The sequence below is a fragment of the Eptesicus fuscus genome, chromosome 1, assembly GCF_027574615.1.
Source record: "Eptesicus fuscus isolate TK198812 chromosome 1, DD_ASM_mEF_20220401, whole genome shotgun sequence".
NCBI classification, from domain to species: Eukaryota; Metazoa; Chordata; class Mammalia; order Chiroptera; family Vespertilionidae; genus Eptesicus; species Eptesicus fuscus.
The window spans coordinates 89,753,287-89,777,400 of NC_072473.1; the positions used below are offsets into that span (position 1 = coordinate 89,753,287).

Genomic DNA, 24,114 nt, shown 5'->3' on the forward strand with positions numbered 1-24,114 from the left:
CATTATAAAGAATTGATCCTATGAAGCTTTAGAATTTGGTTTATTAGATGAGACTGAGCACAAGATAAAAAGTTTGACAATGGGGTAGTTCACAGTATCAGGATAAACCCCAAGGAGAAAGGATGGTGTGAGTTCATTCATTTATGTTGAGTGTTTTCTGCACCCTAGGCATTGTTCTAGCCATTAGGTTTCCAGAAATCAACAAGATGACACATTCTCTACACTAGAGTTTTTCAGCAATGACATTATTGACATTTGGGGCTGGCTAATTCTTTTGTGGAAGGAAGGGGAGACTGTTCTGTGCGTTGTAGGATATTTAGCAGCCTCCCTGGCTCCCACCACTAGATACCAATAGATTTCCCCACCCCATCATGACAACCAAAAATATCTCCAGAACTGTTGGACATTGAAATTGGGTCTCAAAAGAACTGTTGGCCCAGAAAGAAACTCACTACACACTGATTCATTTGCCTGTCACCATAACCATTATTGCTTGTCTCATTTTCGATTCTAAGTGTATTTCTAATAGCACATGATCTCACTCATCTAGGGGAAATAATGAATAACATAGACTGATGAACAAGAACAGACCCAGAAACAAGGAGGCATGGATCAGACTGTCGGGCCTCAGAGGGAGGGTAGGGGAGGGTGGGGGTAAAGGGGAGAGATCAACCAAAGGACTTGTGTGCAGGCATATGAGCCTAACCAGCGGTTAAGGACAACAGGAGGGTGGGGCATCTGTGGGGAGGGGTGTAGGATGGGAATGGGGGGATGAGGACAAATATGTGATACCTTAATCAATAAAGAAATTTAAAAAATATATATATATATCTCCAGACATCACCAAATGTCTAAGGAGGGTGTCGAACAAACTCACCCCCAATGGAGATCCATTGTTCTACCTTTATGGAATTTAAAAATCTAATGGACTGCATATTTCAATATTGATCATACTTTTTCTTTTAAAAGGACATTTTTTCTTTTGGGGAGAAATTGTGGTACTATGTATCAACATAAAAAAAAAATGAATGGTGCCACCCTGGCCAGGTGGCTCAGTTGGTTAGAGCATCGACCCATACACCAAAAGTTTGCGGGTTCAGTTTGGGCACGTACCTAGGTTGTGGGTTTGCTTTTCAGTTGGGGCACACACAGGAGGCAACCAATGGATGTTTCTCTCTCACATTGTTGTTTCTCTCTCCATTCTTCTCTCTCTCTCAAATCAATAATAACATATCCTCGAGTGGTACCTTTTTTTTAAAATCAGAAATTGCCTGCAATTATGCTCTGTAACAAACAGCAATCTTGATTTTTCAGCATTTCCTCTGGTTCTCACCTATTTGCATATTCTTTTTCCTAATTGTAGTGTAGATAGAATTTTGTGTTCTACCTTTGTCTTTTACCATTTTTAGATTTTCATCATATTTCAATACTGTTTTCATTTGACCTATCAGTTTCCATCAAGCAAATGTCTTTCACATGTGTCTAGCTGTTTTTATTGTTGAAAGTTTGAAATGTTTCTACTTTTTCCACTAGAGCTTTTTTACCCCTTTTAATAATTTTTTTTCTTTCCTGGCCAGTGTTTCACAGTGGTTGAGTGTCGATGCACAAGCCAGGAGATCACCTTTAAAAGAGACTTTTTTCTTAGGGTAAATTACAGATTAGTAACTATAGTTAGTAGAAGAAAAATAGTGATTTTTAAAGTAGATTTTAGAAGCTGAAAAAAGTTGAGTAAACACCATGGGACAGAGAGTGAGGCTTAAGGCTCTAGGTATCACTTTTTAAGTTCCAGCGTTTTCAATTGAATTAAGTATCATACATTAATAATGAAGGCTGTGGGATATACCCTAAACCAGAACACAATCCATGCTCTCAGTAGCATACATCTTAGTAGAGGAGGAAATTGGATGTAATATAATAAGTGTTCAAGTAAACTTAGAAACTATTATAAGAACACAAAAGGAGACTGCTTGGGGGTAGGAATGAGGAAGACTTCAGGGAGGAAGTAGCATCTGAGCTGGGTTTCTTTTTTTCTTTATTGATTAAGGTATTACATATGTGTCCTTATGCCCCCCTTGTTCTCCTACCCCCCTCCACACCGCTCATACCCTCACCCCCCTGGTGTCTGTCCATGGGTTATGCTTACATGCATGCATACAAGTCCTTTGGTTGATCTCTCCCCCTTACCCCCACCCTTCCCTACCTTCCCTGAGTTTTGTCGGTCTGATCGATGCTTCTCTGTCTCTGGATCTGTTTTTTTAATCAGTTTATGTTGTTCATTATATTCCACAAATGAGTGAGATCATGTGATATTTATCTTTCTCTGACTGACTTATTTCACTTAGCATAATGCTCCTCCAGCTCCATCCATGTTGTTGCATATGGTAGGAGTTCCTTCCTTTTTATAGCAGCATCGTACTCTATTGTGTAGATGTACCACAGTTTTTTAATCCACTCATCTGCTGATGGGCACTTAGGCTGTTTCCAAATCTTAGCTATTGTAAATGGTGCTGCTATGAACATAGGAGTACATATATCCTTTCTGATTGGTGTTTCTAGTTTCTTGGGATATATTCCTAGAAGTGGGATTACTGGGTCAAATGGGAGTTCCATTTTTTAGTTTTTTTTTGAGGAAACTCCATACTGTTCTCCACAGTGGCTGCACCAGTCTGCATTCCCACCAGCAGTGCAAGAGGGTTCCTTTTTCTCCGCATCCTCGCCAGTACTTGTCATTTGTTGATTTGTTGATGATAGCCATTCTGACAGGCGTGAAATAGTACCTCATTGTCGTTTTGATTTGCATCTCTTGGATGATTAGTGACTTTGAGCATGTTTTCATATGTCTCTTGGCCTTCCTTATGTCCTCTTTCGAAAAGTATCTATTTAGGTCAGTTGTCCATTTTTTTATTAGATCATTTATCTTCCTTTTGTTAAGTTGTATGAGTTCCCTGTACATGTTGAAGATTAAACCCTTATTGGAGATAACACTGGCAAATATGTTGATGAATGGGTAAGATTTGGGCAGGCAGAGATAGGAGAGGAAAGGAACAACCAAAGAAAGGCACGGAGATGATTCATGTGCAAAATGTTTGAGGGCAAGTCTAGAGACCACAGTTAAGGCCAGATTATGGGAATGCCTTATGTCATACTGAAACATCTGGGTTTTATTTTATAATTAATGGGAAAGCAATGAGTTCTTTGAAGCAGAGAGGTAATGTGAAGCAAAGAGTTGCTTTAGCATGATCATCTCCATCTTGGTTTTTATTCTCACTGTTCTCTTGCTCTTTTCCTGTTTGCTATCTCCTAAAACACAGAGGAAAAATACAAGGGTTGATACTGTAAATAGGTATTATGGTAGCATATGAAGAGTTAGAAAGCATGGGTCTTGCTTCCCAAAAATTAATTACCCTGTGTGGAGTAATTTTGTACAGAACTAGCCCATATACTACCTTGTATTTATATTATAGCTCATACTGTAATAAACAGTAAGAATGATGGGAGTTCAGAGAAGGGAGAGATTGTTCTCAGATAACGGATTAGGAATGTCTTATGATTTTCAACCTCATTTTGACTCCTCTAATGGCATGGATATTTCCATTATGCATAGTGATTATTTCAAACATTTACATTCACCTCATTCTTACTGTGCCCACTAGTATCCCACTCACTTTCAGCAGATGACCTTGTTTCTTACTCCATCTAGACTTTAGAGACTAAGAAACGTGAATTCACTCCTTTTCATCATCTCGTACTTCCCTTACCTGTCAGCTTGTTTTCATCTTTAACCTCTTTTTCATGTCATTGTTGAGAATTTAGTTTATTTTCCTGTCCATAGTAGTGTGGATTTTTGAGAAAAACCTGGATATCAGTTTTGACTTTGTAGCTTACTAGCTGTAGAACCTTGGGCAAAATTCGTAATGCCTTTATCTCAGATACCTGTTTTGTAGAAAGGAGATACTCTAACTACCTCACAAAGCTTATTTGATGATTAAATAGAGAATGTGTGTGCTAGATCTAATGCACAGTAGATCTTCTTTCTTTTCTTCTCCAGAACTTTGTTTCCATCCTTTCCCTTGGATCCTTCCCCTCATTTTATAAAAATGCTGGGTCACTTTCTTACATCCTCTCCCATTTATATTCAAGTTTTTGAAACTGTAGACTATGCTGGCCTGTCTCTATGTCTTCACTTCTTATTCATTCTTAAACTGACAGGAATCCAGCTTCTGTTAAGACTGAGTCACTCCTGACTCTAGTTAATATTCCTCTGGTAAAAATGATTTCTGTCTGGTATTAAACATTTGAAGGTTGAGAAAAAGTAATATATGGGAGATGCTAAGAAATTGTTCAATAGCAGGAATATTGTTCAATAGCAATAACATGCAGTTCAAGTTAGCATGTGCCATGTTCTGTTAGCTTTCTGGAGCCGAGGAATTGATAAAGCAGAAGTCATCCATGATTGGGCATGGTGGAAAGATAAGTGGGCTGGGAGATTTAATGTCAATAATGACAGGACTGGGTAGAAAATATATTTTCTTCTTAATGTTGATAGAATACATAGAAAGACTATCTGTACTTTTTAGCTATAGAAAAGAAATAAAGGGGGATGCCCAGCTGGTGTCGCTCAGTGGTTGAGAGTTGACCTATGAACCAAGAGGTCATGGTTCGATTCCTGGTCAGGTCACATGCCAGGGCTCAATCCCCAGTAGGGGGTATGCAGTAGGCATCCAATCAATGATTTTCTCTTGTCATTGATGTTTCCATCTCTCCCTTCCTCTCTGAAATCAATAAAAATATATATTTTAAAAAGAAATAAAGTGGGGAAAACGCATAGCGAGTTGGCTGTTTGAACTCTTTTTAATATATTTTTATTGATTTTAGAGAGAAGGAGGGAAGAAGGGAGGAAGAGAGAGTGAGACATCAATGTGAGGGAAAAATATCAATTGGTTGCCTCCTGTATGCACCCTTACCGGGTATGTGGCTTGACTGGGAATCGAACCGGTGACCTCTCAATGCATGGGATAACACTAAACCAACTGAACCATATCAGCCAAGGCTGTTTGAACTTATTTCATGGTCCTGGCATCCCTCTGAATATTGGGTATTATGTATATTCTGTTTAAGAACAACAATATCCTTGTATCTGCTGGCTTTTCCTGTCATAGGCTTTGAGCTAAACAATTTGAATTCTTGTACTAGGTGGTTTTGCTTCTCGTGATTTTGTTAACTAGGCTCAAATCAGCAGGCTGTTACTATAACTATCTTGGAATAAATATGTAAATGAACTATGACATGAAGAGTCTAACTGTAAATTTATGTTTGAACTTTATTATACAGTGTTGACTAAGCTTTTGTGATTACATGTACTAGCCCAGATTCCCTATTATAATGGTTAAGAGTGCAGATTCTTGAAACAAACTCCCTAGTTTTGTGCCAGCTTCGTCACTCACAAGCTTTGTGACCTAGGACAAAACATTTGGTTCCTCTCTACCTTAGCTCCCTCATTTGTATATGATGATAGCATTGTCTGACACATAGTAAGTACTATATAAATGAGTAGCTGTTACTATGTTCTTGTAAATGGCTTCATTTTTAAAAATTGCTTTTTAACTTTTGATCAGATTATTGAAAGTATTATTGAGGAGACTCAGAAAGTACTTCAGCTTGACGATGACTCTTTGGATTCCAAAGGAAAAGGACAGTCTAATAAGGCTACTGCCAGTCCTCTCGTGGCTGGAACAGATCTTAACAATATACCAGGACTGTTAGCCACAGGTCTAGTCCTACAGGAATATTCCAAAAGGGCAGAGAGTCAGAATACATCTGAAGAAACTGAATTAGAACCAAAAAAATGTTTTCCTTCCAATGACACCTGTGAGAAGCCAGTAGATGAAACCACTAAGTTAACTGAAATAAGTTCAACTGAGCAGCTTAATGTGCCTGAAACTGAAACACAAGTATTGAACAAGGAAGCAGTGGAAATCAAAGGAAGTGATGTTCTAGAATCTGCATCCTCAAGCTCCTCATCTGCTAAAGATTTTGCTACTGTGGAAGAATTGGCTCCTGCCAAACCCCCAAGACAGCTTACTCCAGAACCTGATATAGTGGCTAGTACAAAAAAGCCTGTTCCAGCACGCCCACCCCCTCCAACTAATTTCCCACCTCCTAGACCACCACCTCCATCTCGACCTGCTCCACCACCAAGAAAAAAGAAAAGTGAATTGGAGTTTGAGGCTCTTAAAACACCCGATCTGGATGGCAAGTATTAATTGAGAAATAAGTACTGTTATGAGGATATTTTTGAGTTGAACTTGTTTAAATTTGTTACTTTGTTTTAGTTTATGTTATGTAAACTACATTGATGACCAAGTTGTAAAAATTATTTTAATAATAAAAAGTGAAAATATTTATATTGGTGATTAGTTACATTATTATAATTGAACATTTCAGCAGACTTCAAACTTTCAAATCTGTTATCATTGGAGAGCCAGTGTGGTGTGGTGAAAAGAATATGGTATTTGAGAGTTAAGATTTGAATTCAAGTCCTAGATCGCTCTTTTTTTTTACTTTTTAATTTCTAAATTAAATTTATTGAGCACTGGATCTCTTAATGTATAAGTTGTATAGCCTTGAGGAATTCAAGTAACTTGTTTGAATCCTTGTCTCCCCATTTATAAAATGAGAGTAATAAAACCACTTTTGTCACAGGATTGTTATAAGAATCAGACAAATAAAGGTTAAAGCACTTTTCACGTAATGTATAAAGTCCTATATTATTATTATTATTATTATTGTTATTATCATTATTATTATTATTATTATTACAGTTCCCAAAGACAATATTACATCTGATACTCTGACTACAAGCATGGCTTCAGAGAGTACAGTCAAGGATTCTCAGCCTTCTCTTGATTTGGCAAGTGCTACCAGTGGAGATAAAATAGTTACTGCCCAGGTTGGTAAATTCATGTTATATTTTATATAGGCTTTGTCAAATTTCCTCAACTTGCTGGTTTGTTGATTATCAAACTTTCTTTCTTCTCTAGGCCAGATATTTTCTTATCCCCAAAACCTGGACTCCTTACATCCCTTGTCCAGCTCTGCTACTAAGTAGTTGGTAACTCCTGGAAGCTATTTAATGCCTGAGTCTCAGATGCCCCATTGATAAAATGAAGGGAAACCTTCCTTGAAGGTTTCTTGCAAGGATGAAATGAATAAAGTATACCAAGTACCTGGCCATGTAGCAGGCATTCAAAAAATGACAGATGCTGCTATGTGTAATATTATTGATATTAATAAACACCAACTACAGTCTTCATTTACCTGAACTGTAGTGGATAAAATTGAGGACTTTTATTTTTTATAATTTCTTCCTAATCATGAAAACAAACTTCATACACTATGCTATATATATCTACATAGGAAGCAATGGAAGACTTGATAACATGAATTTTACCACAGCCAAATTCTTGGACTCAAGGCTTACTTATGTAGTAGCTGTGATTGGGGCAGGTTAGCAAACTTGGAGATAAGACAATATATAGCCTTTCATAGCTGTAGAGCAATGGTTGGCAGTGGCCTGTTTTGTAGGGTCCCCAAGTTAAGAATGGTCTTTACTTTTTCAAGGATGTTTATAAAAAAGAATATGTGACAGGTACTATGTGTGAAGCAAAAAACCTAAAATATTTATTAACTGGCTCTTTACAGAAAGAGTTATCTATAAATCTAGCCCTGAACAATGGCAATCTTTGTGCTAGCACTCTACTAGTAGAGAACTGCTTTGGGATCAGGTTCAAATAGAACATTTCTTTGCTTTAAGACTAAGACATTATTGCATGGACGGCAATAGTTTGGGTACCTAATGTTTTTCAGAATTCTGAGAGTAATAAAGGGCTGAAATGGAGTATTCCATTTACATTTTCAGTAGGCTCCATTATCTGAATTATGGAATTTTTTTAGAAATGTGTGTGGTAATGAGTAATTGAATATTTATAAAAATTGATTCAGTCTACTTTCTGTTTATGAAATTATAATTTTAGGAAAATGGAAAAACACCTGATGGGCAGACAATAGCAGGTGAAGTGATGGGCCCTCAGAGACCTAGATCCAACTCTGGAAGAGAGCTTACTGATGAGGTATAATTATATATTTTTTTGTTCTTAAAAACATAAAATACAAAAACCATAATGGGAAGGTGAAAAAGTTCTGGAGATGGATGGTGATGATAGTTGCATAGCAATGTGAACATACTTAACCTTTTGCACTCGGATGTCGAGTGTGACTCGACACGGTTAGCATCGGTAGCCCATCCCTTCCCTCCCTCCATCCCTCCTCCTTTATTTGGGCTTTTCTTACATTAAATAAATAAGTTTGTATGAAAAGAAACTCCAGTTTTTTATTCTACTGCCGCGCTTTGTAAAATCTGGGGTATTTAAAAAATTAAATCCCGAGTAGAATAAAGGAATCAAGAAAAAAGCAAGCGAGTGCAAAGGGTTAATGCCGCTGAACTATACAATTAAAAATTGTTAAAATGATAAATTGTACATCATGTATATTTTACTATGATTAAAATTTTTATTTATTGTTATTAGGCCAAAAAATCATAATGTAGAAGAAAAATGAAAGTGAAGTCATCTTAGGTTTTGTTTTTTTAATATGTTGAAGTTTGCAACTCTGACTTAAACTTGCCCTTTCACACAATTATATGGTGGAATAAATATATTGGAAGCAAGGCCTATATTTTATAGAAAGTGGACTTAAAAAGAGCTTGACATTATAGATATGTATATGTTTTCATGCTTGTTAGATGATGTAGTGTAGTCAATACTTCTTACCACTAAAATTTAGTATATATCTATTGGCCAATTTATTCAGAATGAAGTTTTAAAGCAAAATCTTAGTTTTTTGTTTCTTGTAAACATTTAAAAAAATTATTGTACTTTAGAAAATAGTTTGGCAGTTTTTCAAAAAATTAAACATCGAGTTACCATGATGTAGAAGTTCTACTCCAATGTATATACCAAAGAGAAATGAAAACACATGTCTGCGTAAATACACAAATGTTCATAATAGCCAAAGTGTGGAAACAACACAAACGCCCGTCACTGATGAATGGGTAAATAAAATATGATATATCCATTCACATTGACTATTTTTCAGCAATTAAAAGGAATTATGTTCTGATACGTGGTTACAACATGGATGAACCTTGAAACCATAGTGCAAAGTGAAAGAAGCCAGTCACAAAAGACCACATACTGTATGATTAAATTTATTTGAAATGTCCAGCATAAACAAATTCATAGACACAAAAAGTAGATTAGTGATTGCCAGGGACTGGAAAGAGAGGGGGAATAAGATATGAAAGCAGCCGAAACCGGTTTGGCTCAGTGGATAGAGCGTCAGCCTGCACACTCAAGGGTCCCAGGTTCGATTCCGGTCAAGGGCATATACCTTGGTTGCGGGCACATCCCCAGTAAGGGGTGTGCAAGAGGCAGCTGATCGATGTTTCTCTCTCATCGATATTTCTAACTCTCTATCCCTCTCTCTTCCTCTCTGTAAAAAAATCAATAAAATATATTTTTTTAAAAAGATATGAAAGCAAATGGGTGTAGTAGAAATGTTCTGAACTTAGATAATGCTGATGGTTGCACAACTCTGTGAATATACTCAAAATCATTCAACTATGTATGCTTTATCTAAAAATATATTTTATTGATTTTTTACAGAGAGAGAGAGGGATAGAGAGTTAGAAACATCAATCAGCTGCCTCTTGCACACCCCCTACTGGGGATGTGCCCGCAACCAAGGTACATGCCCTTGACCGGAATCGAACCTGGGACCCTTGAGTCCACAGGCCGACGCTCTATCCACTGAGCCAAACCGGTTTCGGCTAACTATGTATGCTTTAAATGAGTGCATTTTGCAGTGTATGAATTGTATCTCACTAAAAATGTTAAAAATTATTGTACACAGTACTGAATGTATCTAGAAAGTCCTTAGCTTAAAATTTTGAGGATTTTGTATACTCAAAAAGATACATAAATTATAAGTTCTCTTGGTGTTATATTATACTTCAGGAAATTTTAGCCAGTGTAATGATTAAGAACCTGGATACTGGAGAAGAAATACCTTTGAGTCTTGCAGAAGAGAAACTGCCAACAGGTATTAATCCTCTCACTCTACACATCATGAGAAGGACTAAGGAATATGTAAGGTATGATCTAATGTTATTTATTATTTGTAGTATTTCATTCAGAGTGGTGAAGATTTCTCTGTTTATGAACTATGATAGTCCCTAATTTGGTTTCATTCAGCCTTTTTTTAATTTGGAATTAAATAGTTAATGTATATATTCTTAAATTTTGTTCTCTCTTAGGACTGCACAATTATTAGGACAAAAGAGTATATATCTTCAATCCCATAATATTTGGTTTCTCTTCTTTTAAAATTATTTATATTATACTAAAGATAGTATTAAGACATATTGAGGCTAAACAGTCATGCTGTTCTTCTGAAACCTTGCTTTAGGATCAGAGATTTTATATATAATTTAGAGGGTCAGAAAATGGCTTTAGAGTACGGTAATTGACCTTACTGTGGGTTATATGTAGATCTAAGGTGGGGGTTGGGAACTTACGGCCCACTGGACATATAAGGCCTGCAAAATCATTTGATCTGGCCTGCGAAGGGTGCGTTAATTAAATGTTTGACCAAATATAGCAGGCTAATTTTTAAATGGATTATTTTATATGGTCCGCTAGTGATGTTGTAAATATCCAAATGGCCCTTGGCAGAAAAAAAGGTTCCCCACACCTGATCTGAAGAATCATTTCTGTGAAAGCAAAGCCTTTTTAAGTACAATACATGATGTGCCTGGTGAGTGAGGAGGAAGATATTTACAAGTTAATTTGTCATTTCTGGGTAGCATGTTTTGCCCAGCAGAAAGCCTTATTTGCCGTAGGTTTTTCTTAAGTTCCTAAATTGCATTCATTTGCATTTTGTACATTGCACCTTGCTTAAAGATTGTCTTCTTTGATCTTTCAAGTCTTTAAATTCTCACATTCATCATTTAAATTAAGTTTATATAAAGCATTTTAACAAAGTATTTTTTAATCTAATTAGCTAATTCTACAATAAGTATATATAGAGAAATTTTTGAGAAATGGCTTCTTTTAAAATTACTTCTTCCCCTTGTAGTAATGATGCCGCACAGTCAGATGATGAAGATAAATTACAGTCTCATTCAACAGATACTGATGGTGGAAGGTTAAAGCAGAAAACGTGAGTTATAGTACATCCCTTTTCTTCATTTCAAGCTTTTGTTTTTTTAAAAAAATATGAGAACTGTTATACTATTTTAAATCTGTGCTCTATCCAATTTATAAGTCCATCTACCACCACCACTCCCTGCTGCCAGCCAATGGATTATGAGGTATCTGAGGCTGTGTTGGTCATAGAGTATCCAATATGTAGTAAATTATCCATAAATTTTGCATCATGCCTATATTAATTTTTCAGACAGTAGATACCAGAAGTGTTAATAGAACTTGATTGTCCTTGAAGTTTTCTTTTCCCTTTCTCTTTATCTGTGCAAATCCTCTTTGTCTTTCTAAACCCAACTACATGAGATTCTTCCCAACTTCCTTCAGTTTGTAGAAAATTCCTTCCTTTTCTCAATTTCAATGATACTATAGTCTCTATAACTTATGTTGCCCTTTATTTTATATTACCTTAAACTGTTTTCTGATTTAAAAAACAACAAGGTAAATAGATATTAAAAAACTAAACCATATGTTACAAAAGGATTGTGATCATGCCATTCTTATGTTTCCCCTACAGAAACCTAACACAATGGTGGGCATATAGATTGTGCTTGATTATACACATATCACATAATTGGCAGTAATTCAGTCTAAGATATAAAATAAATGTAAATATAAAATAATTCAGTCCCAAAGCAAATTCTCCACTCGAATCTCATCTTTTCCTAATGTGGAAAGTGTGGCAAAATAAAGCTTTGAGAATTTTTGGAAAAGGTTTGTACCCACAATGCAGATCTATGATAATACCTTCAGATATCTGGACCTTGGCTATCTAGCAATGACAACTATCAGGAACTGGAGAATTAGGAATTATTCAGGAGATAAATAAATATCTAGGAAAGGTATTTTTTACTCCATGCATTAAAGCTCATCATTTTTCTTTTTTTTCTCTAGAGTACTTTTTTTTGTAAATTTCTTTATTGATTAAGGTATTACATATGTGTCCTTATTCCCCCATTATCCCCCACCTCCCATTTATGCCCCCACCCCCCTGTTGTCTGTGTCCATTGATTAGGCTTATGTGCATGCATATAAGTCCTTTGGTTGATCTCAAAGCTCATAATTTTTCTAAAAGAAAAACCTCTCATTTTTTAAAGCCATTATACTTCTTACATAATTTCTAAAAATCTGGTCATCTGGTATCTGAGTTTACAACAGAATAGAAGCACCAAATTATGATAACCTGTAATTCAATACATAAGGATGTCTGATAATATTCTGATTACAAGAGAGGAATCAGAAAAATAATAAAAGGACTCTTACATAACACAAACATTTCGTATGACAGTGTTTCAACTTTTTCTCATGTTATGATACTCATACAACATGGAAATATTTGCACTGAATGCTGGAGTAAACTGATATTCAGAAGAGATTGGTCCAGAGTCTGGCTTCCCTGTGCTCTGCGCTGTTGTCTTCAAGGTTTGAAACTAATATTATGGCCCACTTGCAAACCATTTAAAAGGCCCTAAATATATTAAAGAACAGTAATGATGGTAACTGACTCTATTTATTAAGGAAAGAAACATATGGAACATTAAATTCCATTGAAGAAGGTTCAAAAATATATATTTTAGAGATGTTCTCACCAAAGTGTTTAAATTATCTGCTTTCTTGCTTAAAGTAGTAATAAACCTATAGTTATGCAGAAAATATGACTTCAGAATTATAGGACCATAGACCTTATAATGATTTTAAAAATGATTTATCATCACCTTGGTCGGTGTTTCTCAGTGGTTAGAGCATCAGTCCGGGCACTAAAGGGTCTTGGATTCAATTCCCTCTCAGGGCACATACGTGGGTTGCAGGTTTGATCTCTGCCCCAGTTGAGGCATGTACAGGAGGCAACCAATTGATGTGTGTGTGTGTGTGTGTGTGTGTCTCTCTCTCTCCCTCCCCTTCACTCCCTCCCCTTCACTCCCTCCTTCCCTCCCATCCTTCTACTTTCTCTAAAAAAGTCAAAGGAAATATATCCTTGGATGAGGATTAAAAACAACAAAAATATTTATTATGTGTGTTTTCTGATTATCAAAAGTAATACAAAAATCTGTAATATAGAAAATTAAAGTATCTCATTCTCACCCCAGAAATTCTCAATATTAATAATTAGGTGTATTCTCCATGGAATTATTTTTCTCACAAAAGTGGGATTATACTGTCCCTATAGTTGGTCAACCTGCTTTTTTTTCCATTTTGTTCATTAAATTCTACATATTAATGAGATCATATGGTATTTGTCTTTTTATGGCTGGTTTATTTCACTTCGCATAATACTCTCCAGGTCCATTCATGCTGTTGTAAAGGGTAAAAGTTCCTTTTTTTTTAACAGCTGGGTAGTATTCCATTGTGTAAATGTACCATAGCTTTTTTAATCCACTCATCTACTGATGGGCACTTGGACTATTTCCACATCTTGGCTATTATAAATAATGCTGCTGTGAACATAGGGGCACATATACTCTTTTTTATTGGTGTTTCAGGATTCTTAGGATATATTTCCAGAAGTGGGGTTGCTGGGTCAAAAGAACTTGCTTTTTGTTTTTAAAAAATCTAGTATATAATGGACATCTTTTCATATCAATACCAATAGTACATATATTATAATATTTTTATCAGCCAGATATGGGGGTTTGGTGCTACAGATACCATAGTTAAGAAGACAGTCTTAATCTCTGCCCTCATAGGGCTTCCAGTTCAATAGGAGAAACAGACAGTGAACATGTAATTACACAGATAAATCTATAGTAATTGCTATAAAAGAAATGTAAGGGGTACTGTGGGACTATATAATAGGAAAGCTTGTTCTAAAGCGTCAAGGAGAGCTTTTTTTGAGAGAGGGCTATTTGGTCTGAGACCTAAAGAAAAGTAGAAATTAGCCAGCGGGGGGGGGGGGGGGGGTGTTATGGGTAGAAATAACCAAACATGCAAAGGCTCTGAGGTGACTAAGAGCTCAGTACATTTAAAGAACTGAGGATTGCCTCATTTATTTTATTGCATTCCATTGTAAGGACATACAATCACTTAATCATTTCTCTGATGAGAATTCAGTTTAACTCTACTTTTTAACCTATTCTAAACAATGCTGCAGTGAACATCTTTCTATATGTAGCTTAGCAAGTTTTTAAAATCCTATCCTTAATATCATGAGCTCCCATGAATTGGTAAAAATTAACCTCAAATTTATAAATTGTGTTTTGTTTGTAAATATATGCTTTACTTTGTTGTTTTTGTATAATCTTAACTAGAGGCCCAGTGCATGAAATTTGTGCACGGGGGGGGCGGGGTAGGAGGTCCCTCAGCACAGCCTGCACCCTCTCCTAAACTGGCAGTCACACATCCCTCTCACAATCCGGGACTGCTGGCTCCTAACCACTCGCCTGCCTGCCAGCCTGATAGCCCCCTAACTGCTCCCCTGGTGGCCTGATTGATGCCTAACTGCTCCCCTGAAGGCCTTATTGTCCCCACCAGCCCTCCCCTGCTGGCTTGATCTTCCTCCAACTGCCTTTCCCTGCAGGGCTGAGGGGACTGGGGGACTGAGGCTGGATGAGGCTGGATGCTGCAGGGACTGGGTGAGGCAGGGCTAAGGGGACTCGGGGACTCCAGCTGGATGAGGCTGGGCTGAGGGGACTTGGGGGACTCTGGCTGGATGAGGCAGGGCTGAGGGGAGTGGGTGCTGCCATCTTATGGCTGTGGGTGCCGGCATCTTCTGAGGGCATAACAGTCAATTAGCATATTCCCTCTTTATTAGATAGGATATATGAAATTTGAGATGTAGATAATTAAAAAATAAGTAAGTCCTATTTATGGAAGCTTGAAATGCATATTTACATTACACTGTTTGGGAATACCTTACTGGGAAAGCTCTGTCTAACTGTATTGTATGCAAATACCCAAACTGAAAGAGAAGGAACAAGAGGCCATCTTAAGCTACCAAAGCATTCTATTTTGTAAATAAATACATCTTTAGTTTCTTTTTCTGGTAAAGTATGTTTTTCAGGATGGCTCTCTAAGGCAATCTTCTCAGAGCAATTCTCACTGCAGATTTATGGCCTCATCCTATACCCTCCAAATCAGATTATCTGGAGATGGGGAACAGGTGTCTGTGCTTTAAACACCCCCATATTCACCAACTTATTATAATTCATCATTGAAGACCTATGCTTTAGAGCAGGGGTGGGGAACCCCAGCCCAAGGTCCATACAAGGCCCACAAAATCATTTGGTCTGGCCCTGCTGAGGCATTAAGGGTGAGTTAATTAAATGTTTGAACAAATATAGAAGGCTAATTTTTAAGTTGATAATTTTGTATGGCCCTTGAATGATGTTATAAATATCCAAATGGCCCTTGGCAGAAAAGAAGTCCCCCCTGCTCTAGAGTATACAGTCCTATCTAATAAAATGGTAATATGCAAATTAACCATGACTCTGTCACAAAGATGGCAGCGCCCATAGCAGCCTGGGCGCTGGACGCTGGTGACGTCGCCCCAGACACGAGCCCCAGCATCCCGCACACCCCGGCCTGCGGAGGGAGGGAGGGATGGTGGACGGGCTTCTGGCCAGAGGCTAGCCGGGGTGCGGGATGCTGGCGTCGTTGCAGGCCAGGCTGAGGGCCGCACCCCCGGGCATGAATTTCATGCACTGGGCCTCTAGTATTGTATTTTGGGGGGAAGTGCCCATATTTCTTTCGTAGCCATATTGACTTGAATAAACAGCGTGGGCCAAAAGTAGTTTTACACTTGTGAGTACAGGAAACACAGTTTATTCTTGTATTATTATTTATTTATTATTATATTGTTTTCCATAAGAACAACTTTAAACCTACTTTTGCCCCACCCTGTATTCTGTGCCATGCCAGCACGGCCAAGGGTGAACCTGAGTGGGGGTGGTGAAGGATTGAGACAAGACAGACAAGAGAACGAAAGCTGGGTCTTGGTGGGACGCTGTCCTCTCTGATGGAGAGCTAGCGACAGCACCATGGACTACAAGCTGAGTCTTTATTTTATAGCCAGATGCCATGAGGCAAAGTAAGGGCATGGTCAAGATGTTTACAACATTCTCGTGAGTTTTGATCCTACTCAATTACATGCACCTGAACTCTTTCAAGCCCACATCACTCAGGCACATGGGGCCACATGTTTGGACCATAGGTTCAAGCTTACAACTATAGCTGTTGGCTATAATTGTGCTGGGAGGGCTATGCATGTGGCCATGAGAAGATTGTGCTCTCTCATTAGTCCAAGGCTTGAACCTGTCCAAACACTGTAGCTGTTCTCCACAGTATTCTATACAAGGGATTTAGGAACTCAAAGACCTATTTATGTAAAAAAAAATAGAGTTTCTTCAAAATAATATGCTTTACTAGTCACAGCTAATGAAATTATCAGTGAATTATTGAACTTTCATAATTGGCTGAATTAATAAGAAATAATTTTGGTGGGGTTTTTTGTTTGTTTTTTTTTGGTAAGGACTCAACTAAAGAAGTTCCTAGGAAAATCAGTGAAGAGAGCAAAGCACCTTGCTGAGGAATATGGTGAACGTGCTGTAAATAAAGTTAAAAGTGTTAGAGATGAAGGTAAGTGAAATAGAACATTTCAACATTTCAAGAATCAGATGTAAATTTGTTATGTAAGGATATTTAATTTTTATAAACATTTTCAAATATACGTAAATTTTCTAATTTTGTGCAGATCTTAACTTCCTATGCCCTTCTCATAATTGTACTCATTTGTTTTATATAATAAACAATTATTCTGTGCCAGACACTGTTCTAAGCACTTTCACCTGTATCAGCACATTTAATCCTCATCAAAACCCTTTGAGATAAGTACCACTAGTATCCCCATTTTATAGATGAGAATACTGAAGCACAGAAAAGTTGTGTACCTTGCCTAAGGTCACACAGATAATAAGTTACAGAGTTGGATTTAGACCCAGGCAATCTGGCATTAGACTCCATGTATGCTCTTAGGCAACATGCTATTTAGTAATAGACAGATTTTGCTTCTCCATTTAATGAATTTTCTTGGTAAGCAGTGGATATGAAATATAATAATAGTTATATCTACATAACTAGTGATTGTTTCTGTTGCTTTTCTATTTAGTGTTTCATACTGATCAAGATGATCCTTCATCAAGTGATGATGAAGGAATGCCATACACAAGACCAGTCAAATTCAAAGCAGCACATGGTTTCAAAGGACCTTATGATTTTGATCAGATAAAAGTAGTACAAGATCTTAGTGGTGAACATATGGTAAGCAACTTTTTTATTTTTCAGTATTGATTCTGTTTTCATGGAAATACTTTAACTTTTATAAAGCAGATCTATTCTTATGTATGTAATTTTGCTATCTTTACTCAAGAAGAGTGAATTGATATTAATGAAATTTAATACAGAGTCTATCTCTGAATTATTTTTCAAGAAGTACGTTATTGAATTAAATAAACACTAGTCCTATATTATTAAGAAAGCTATATAAAAGTACCAAACTTTAAAACAGTTAAATTAAAGGATAGTCTGTCACTTTGAAAAATGTTTAAAATGTTCCCCATTATATTTTATACTAGAGGCCTGGTGCATGGGGGGGGGGTTCCCCCCCTCAGCCCAGCCTGCACCCTCCCCAATCCGGGACGCCTCGGGGGATGTCCTGTGGATTGAGCCTAAAAAGGCAGTCAGACATCCCTCTCACAATCCGGGACCACTGGCTCCTAACTGCTCACCTGCCTGCCTGCCTGCCTGATCGCCCCTAACTGCCCCCCGCTGCTGGCCTGGTCACCCCCAACTGCCCCCCTTCTGGCATAGTCTCCCCCAACTGCCCCTGCCACCAGCCTGGTCGCCCCTAACTACCCCCCCTGCCGGCCTGGTCGCCCTCAACTGCCCCCCCCGGCCTGGTCACCCCCAGCTGCCCCCGTTTGCCAGCCTGGTCACCCCTCACTGCCCCCCCTGCCAGTCTGGTCGCCCCCAACTGCCCCCCCCCCCGCGCGGGCCTGGTAGCCCCATGCAGCCTGCTGCTCAGTCGTTTGGTCGCCCCTCACTGCCCCCCCTGCTGGCCTGGTTGCCCCAACTTCCACCCCGTGGGCCTGGTCTCCCCATGCAGCCTGATGCTCGGTCATTTGGTTGCCTCTCACTAACCCCCCTGCCGACCTGGTCACCCCACCCAGCCTGCTGCTTAGTCGTTTGGTTGCCCCTCACTAACCTCCCCCTGCCAGCCTGGTCGCCCCCAACTGCCTCCTCTGCCAACCTGGTCGCCCCACGCAGCCTGCTGCTCAGTCATTTGGTCATCCCTCACTAACCCCCCTGCTGGCCTGGTCACCCCACACAGCCTGTTCAGTCGCCCATTCGGTTGTTTCAGATGTGATGGTCGCTTAGCCTTTTACATATATAGATAATTTACACAACTGTTTCTAAATCTCAATATATTTTGTAGGGCGACAGCTAAAACACGGAGAGAGGTAGCAGTACAAGTTCTCTATCAGAGTTAAAATGTACCAAAGTAGATATAAAGTACACAAATTATATTGCCTCTGAAAATGCTAGGAATATGGAGAAGGAAGTAATGAGCTCAAAACTAGGTAAATGATACTGTGGGTCCTTGATCAGGGAATGCATTTATCTATTTATATATTTTTTACTTCATTTTAATTGTTTATACCATTACAGATGTCTCCATTCCCCCCCACTTTGCCCACTTTAACCCCCCCTTCCCTCTGACTATCACCACAGTGTTGTCTGTGTCAATGAGTTATACATTTATGTTCTTTGACTAATCCCTTCACCTTCTTTCATCAAGGCCCCCTCCCCACTCCCTTCTGACAGCTATCAGTTTATTCCATGTATCCATGCCTCTGTTTCTGATTTGTTGATCAGTTTATTTGGTTCATTAGATTCCACGTATAAATGAGATCATATATTTGTCTTTCACCAACTGGCTCATTTTACTTAGCATAAAAATCTCCAGATCGATTTAGATTTTAAATATAAAGTTTGGCCTAACTGGAAGGAAGCAACCACAAACATATCAGATGGCAGCCAGATTGGAATTTAAACTTTGGTGTTTATAATCTAGATATAAAATATTTGAGTTGATTATAGAAACTTCCTTAAGGCATTTGATGAATGTCCTTCTACTGTATTGACTCATTATTTATAGTTTTAAGTAAAAACTCATAGGTGTAAGCTCCAAGTAACAAATTTCTTAACATACTTGAATTTTGTGGAAATGAATGCTATTCCAGTAAATGAGCTGTTGCCTCTAACTTGGATAATCTTTTAGATCTGCATAGATGTGTGTTGTAATAGTAGTTATAACAGTATTTGTTTTAGTAGGTTTTAGCCTTTCCAATTTAAGGGCTTACATTCTTTAACCATCCCCCAACACACACACACACACACATACACACACACACACACACACACACACACACTTCCCCACTGTTTTCACTATCTATCGGGGAATTCTAGCCATATACTGCAAAACCTTATTTCTTGCGAGAAAAAGAGGAGGAAACCACACCATTCCAACATTTCTTCAAATGCCCAGTAAAATGAGGGTCACTGCTAAGGTGGGCATATTCTTCCCTCAGCCCTAGTTAGTTGTTAGTGCTATGCTGAAGGCCCTGCCTCCTCCTAACCTATTCCCCATTATGGTCAGCTAGGAAACTGAGATCCAAAACTAAGATTCATGCTTTACATTGAAGATTTCCAGCCACCTCAGAACTCCCATTTCCATTAATATATGGACATGGTTTGGGATTTTGAAATTGTTAGTTTACATTATGGCAAACTACAACTATATTATCTTACCTTTCTTCGAAAAGTCCCTCTTTGTGGTATTGTAGCACCATTGTATTCTTGGCTTTAAGTGGTGTTAGTAATGTATTATATATAATTTGGCATGGTTTTTTAATGTTTCAATTTTCAAAATAACTTTGAACCTTCCATTGTTTTCATAGGGAGCTGTTTGGACCATGAAATTCTCTCACTGTGGCCGATTACTTGCCTCAGCTGGACAAGACAATGTAGTGAGAATATGGGCTTTAAAAAATGCTTTTGACTATTTCAACAATATGCGAATGAAATACAATACTGAAGGTATTTTTCACTTTTTGTGGGCTTTAAAAAATCCAAAGACACCTGGCATTTTCACATTTTAAGCATAATAATGCCTTTTTATCTGGCAATCATTTGCAGCAACCACTACTTTCAGCCACAAACCTAAAAGTAAAACAGAAGTCAACAGGAAAAAACACACACATCTAAACTCAGTGAAAAAAGCTACCATGAAGCTTTTGACTTTCAGGTGTAACTTCAACTAATGAAATCAAAATCATTTGGTTTCCCTTGGCAATCTTCATTTTTATCCAAGGTTAAAGTGAAATTCTGATTTATCTAGAAGAATTAGAATAATATATACAACCAGTAAATAAAGAATGATTAAGGAAACATCATAGAAAGTAAATGTGATTTGTCAGTTCATCAAAGGGTATGTGAAAAAAAGGTAAAATGGAAAAGAAACCTCAGAACATGACGTACATACATAATGATTACAATATTTATGTATCATGGTAAGTTATCAGGAAAAGTATGTGAAGTTGATGTAAATAGGAACATTGAGTTTTGGGGATTCTTTTCTTATAATTATTTAACTGCAATAAATTTTCTCCACAAACCCCTCCCTCCCTCCACCACCTTCCTATCCCAAAGCTGGAAAACAAGAAGTTAAGGGATGGGAGAAAGGAGAATATAGTGGAAGCAGCAATTTGAAGAACATAGAAATCTAGGAAGATCCACTAAACTGGCAAACAAGGCCCTGTATACTTTAGGAGCCCTGTGTATATGCCCTCCTTTCTATTCTCTCAATTATGCATTTATGTTATAATACAAAATTGAAGATAATAAAGAGTTGACAATATAGTAAATAATGTTTCCTATTTCTTTCTTTTATTGCCCTGTCTGGAACAAAATGACTATTTTCAGTGGCCCTTCAAACTTACCCCAGCCTAGACCCTTTCTGCCCCTTAATTGTTCATCTTATTGCTTGTCATGATTGACAAGAATGTATTCATTATGAATAATGAGAATTTAACAGTACTTTATTAAATTGGGAGACTATTTCATAAAGATTTTATGTAAAAATAATCAAAACAAATATTTTGGTGCCCAAAGAGTTAATGTTTCACATGTAGTTTTCTAGAATGTTACATTCTATGACTATTAATTCGGTGTTCCTGTGTCATTATTTCTGAGTGTGTGTGTGTGTGTGTGTGTGCGTGTGTATGTGTGTATGTACATGCCTTTTTACAATTATGTTGTTTTTCAGGACGTGTGTCCCCATCACCTTCTCAGGAAAGTCTAAATTCATCAAAATCTGATACAGATACAGGGGTATGCTTGTTATTTTATAGTTACTATTGTTAAATACTATTATTTGATTTGTTTTCCATAAAGTACCTTATTGTTTTCTTTCACCTTTTTTGTTTTTTAAGTACCTTATTTATCAGAAATTACAATTGCATGAAAGCACTTAATTAAAATTAAGATGTGTTAGAAGAGTTTCTTCTATTAGAATTGGTAAATGAAAAAGTGTGATGTTCAAAGATTGTCAGACAGTGAATATTAACTCAAGCTACCAAACTACTAATGTAAACTTGAATAAAACAAAATCCCATGCCCTCTAATCCATGTTAGATGTTTTAAGAAATAATAATGGATACTTGAATAAGAGGTAATTAATTTTTCCATCTTCTTGGTTTAACAAATGCTTTATCATAGTTTTAGGTAGTTTCAAATATCTAAAAGATTTTTATTTGGTCTCAGTTGGAAGATTAAATATAGGTTCAATTAAATGTAGGTTCAATTTTAAACCTAAAACATAAAATATTATTCTAAACTGTCCCCTGTGCTGCTTGTGTATTGATCTAGGCAAGTGTAATATAAACAAAGAGAACCTAAAATGTTCACCTGTTCAACAATATTCTCCTGGGGTTTCACTGGCTCTGTAGTATTTGACGTGAATTTTTTCCTACTTTAAACATACAGTTCTCAGCTTTCAATGGTTCTGTTTTTCCTTGTTCTCTTCCTATATCCCTGCTGTCTCTTCCTCTTCAACCCCTTAAATGTTGCTGTTTCCCAAGGTTCTGTCCTTGGCCATTCTCAATTGACTTATTCACTCACTGCCTCCAATCCTGAACTGGCTTTAGCTCCATAATTCTCATTTCCTTTCAATAGCTTTATGTTTTTAAAACAAGAATTAGATCTTGCCCTAGCAGGTTTGGCTCACTGGATAGAGTGTCAGCCTACAGACTTAAGGGTCCTGGGTTCAATTCCAGTCAAGGGTACATACCTTGGTTGCAGGCTTACTCCCCAGCCCTGGTTGGGGCACATGGGGGAGGCAATCAATGTATCTTTCTCACATCGATGTTTTTTTCTCTCTCTCTGTCTCTCCCCCTCCCTTCTGCTCTCTCTAAAAATCAATGGAAAAGTATCCTCGGGTGAGGATTAACAACAAAAAAAGAATTAGATCTTATTGTGCATGCCACTCTTTTCACATAACAATATATATATATATATATATATATATATATATATATATGTTCTTCAAGCACATCAATTAATAGGTCTAAAACAACTCCCTCAACAAATGTTTTCTGAGTGCTTGGTCCCTGTGCCAGACACCACTAATACGCTGAGTGGCCAGATTATTATGATCTCTAAACACATAATAATCTGGCCACTCAATATATATATATATTAGAGGCCCAATGTATGAATTCGTGCATGGGTGGGGTCCGGCAAGCCTGACCAGGGGGAGGGGACATGGGCAGCCTGCCTGCTGGTCGAACTCCTGGTCAAGGGGACAATTTGCATATTAGCCTTTTATTATATAGGATATACACTGAGTGGCCAGATGTTCAGAGATCATAATAATCTGGCCACTCAGTGTAGATTCTGAAAAATCACCCCAGCGGGTTTGGCTCAGTGGATAGAACATCAGCCTGTGGACTGAAGAGTCCCAGGTTTGATTCCAGTCAAGGGCACATAATTGGGTTACAGGCTCAATCCCCAACCCTGGTCGGATACATGCTGGGAGGCAACCAATCTATGTGTCTCTCCCATCAGCGTTTCTCTATCTCTGTCTCTCCCCCTCCCTCACACTCTTTCTAGAAATCAATAAAAAAATATCCTCAGGTGAGAATTAACAAACGGGGGGAAAAAGATTCTGCAAAATCAAATGAGACATATTCAGTGGCCGCAGGGACCTTGCTGATCAGTGAAATAGATATATCCACAGTTACAGTATTGGATGGTAATATGCTATAGAAGGTACCACACAAGTATAGGAGTTTAGCCTGTAAATCAGGGTGTCAGGACAAACTTCCTAGAGGCTTTGATGTTTGAACTAGGTGTTAACTATATGAGTGAAGGAAGGAAGGAGCATTTCCGAGCAGATAGCAAGTGCAAATGCATGGAGGCTGAAACAGCATGGCATGTTAAAAGTACTTCAAGAAATTCCATGTGGCAGAAGCAAAGGGTACATGTTGAGAGTTGTAGGAGAAGTAGGTGGGATTGGAATTTTAAATGGCCTTTTATGTTAAACCAAGACATTTCAACTGTATCCTGCAAGCTACTGGGGGCGAAAGACACTTGGAGGGGTTTCGATTAGGAGTTTAATTAAAATGTTCAGTTTTTTGTTTTAGAAAGAAAATTGTGGTAGCATTATAAAGGATAGATTAGATGGGGGCTGCAATATAGAGACAGGGACACCACTTAAGAGCCTATTAACCCAGGAGAGAAATGG

General features: G+C 37.8%; 1 protein-coding gene across 1 annotated transcript in view; it reads left to right on the forward strand.

Moving 5' to 3' along the window:
• Positions 1 to 24,114, forward strand: part of WDR44 (WD repeat domain 44) — a 92,739-nt gene that overhangs the window by 42,739 nt on the left and 25,886 nt on the right. The window contains exons 4-12 of the mRNA XM_028133111.2: positions 5,616 to 6,252; positions 6,822 to 6,949; positions 8,034 to 8,129; positions 10,074 to 10,210; positions 11,194 to 11,277; positions 16,783 to 16,889; positions 17,419 to 17,570; positions 20,270 to 20,408; positions 21,637 to 21,701. Of these exons, the coding sequence (XP_027988912.1) occupies positions 5,616 to 6,252; positions 6,822 to 6,949; positions 8,034 to 8,129; positions 10,074 to 10,210; positions 11,194 to 11,277; positions 16,783 to 16,889; positions 17,419 to 17,570; positions 20,270 to 20,408; positions 21,637 to 21,701 (1,545 nt within the window). The remainder of the gene's footprint in view (positions 1 to 5,615; positions 6,253 to 6,821; positions 6,950 to 8,033; positions 8,130 to 10,073; positions 10,211 to 11,193; positions 11,278 to 16,782; positions 16,890 to 17,418; positions 17,571 to 20,269; positions 20,409 to 21,636; positions 21,702 to 24,114) is intronic.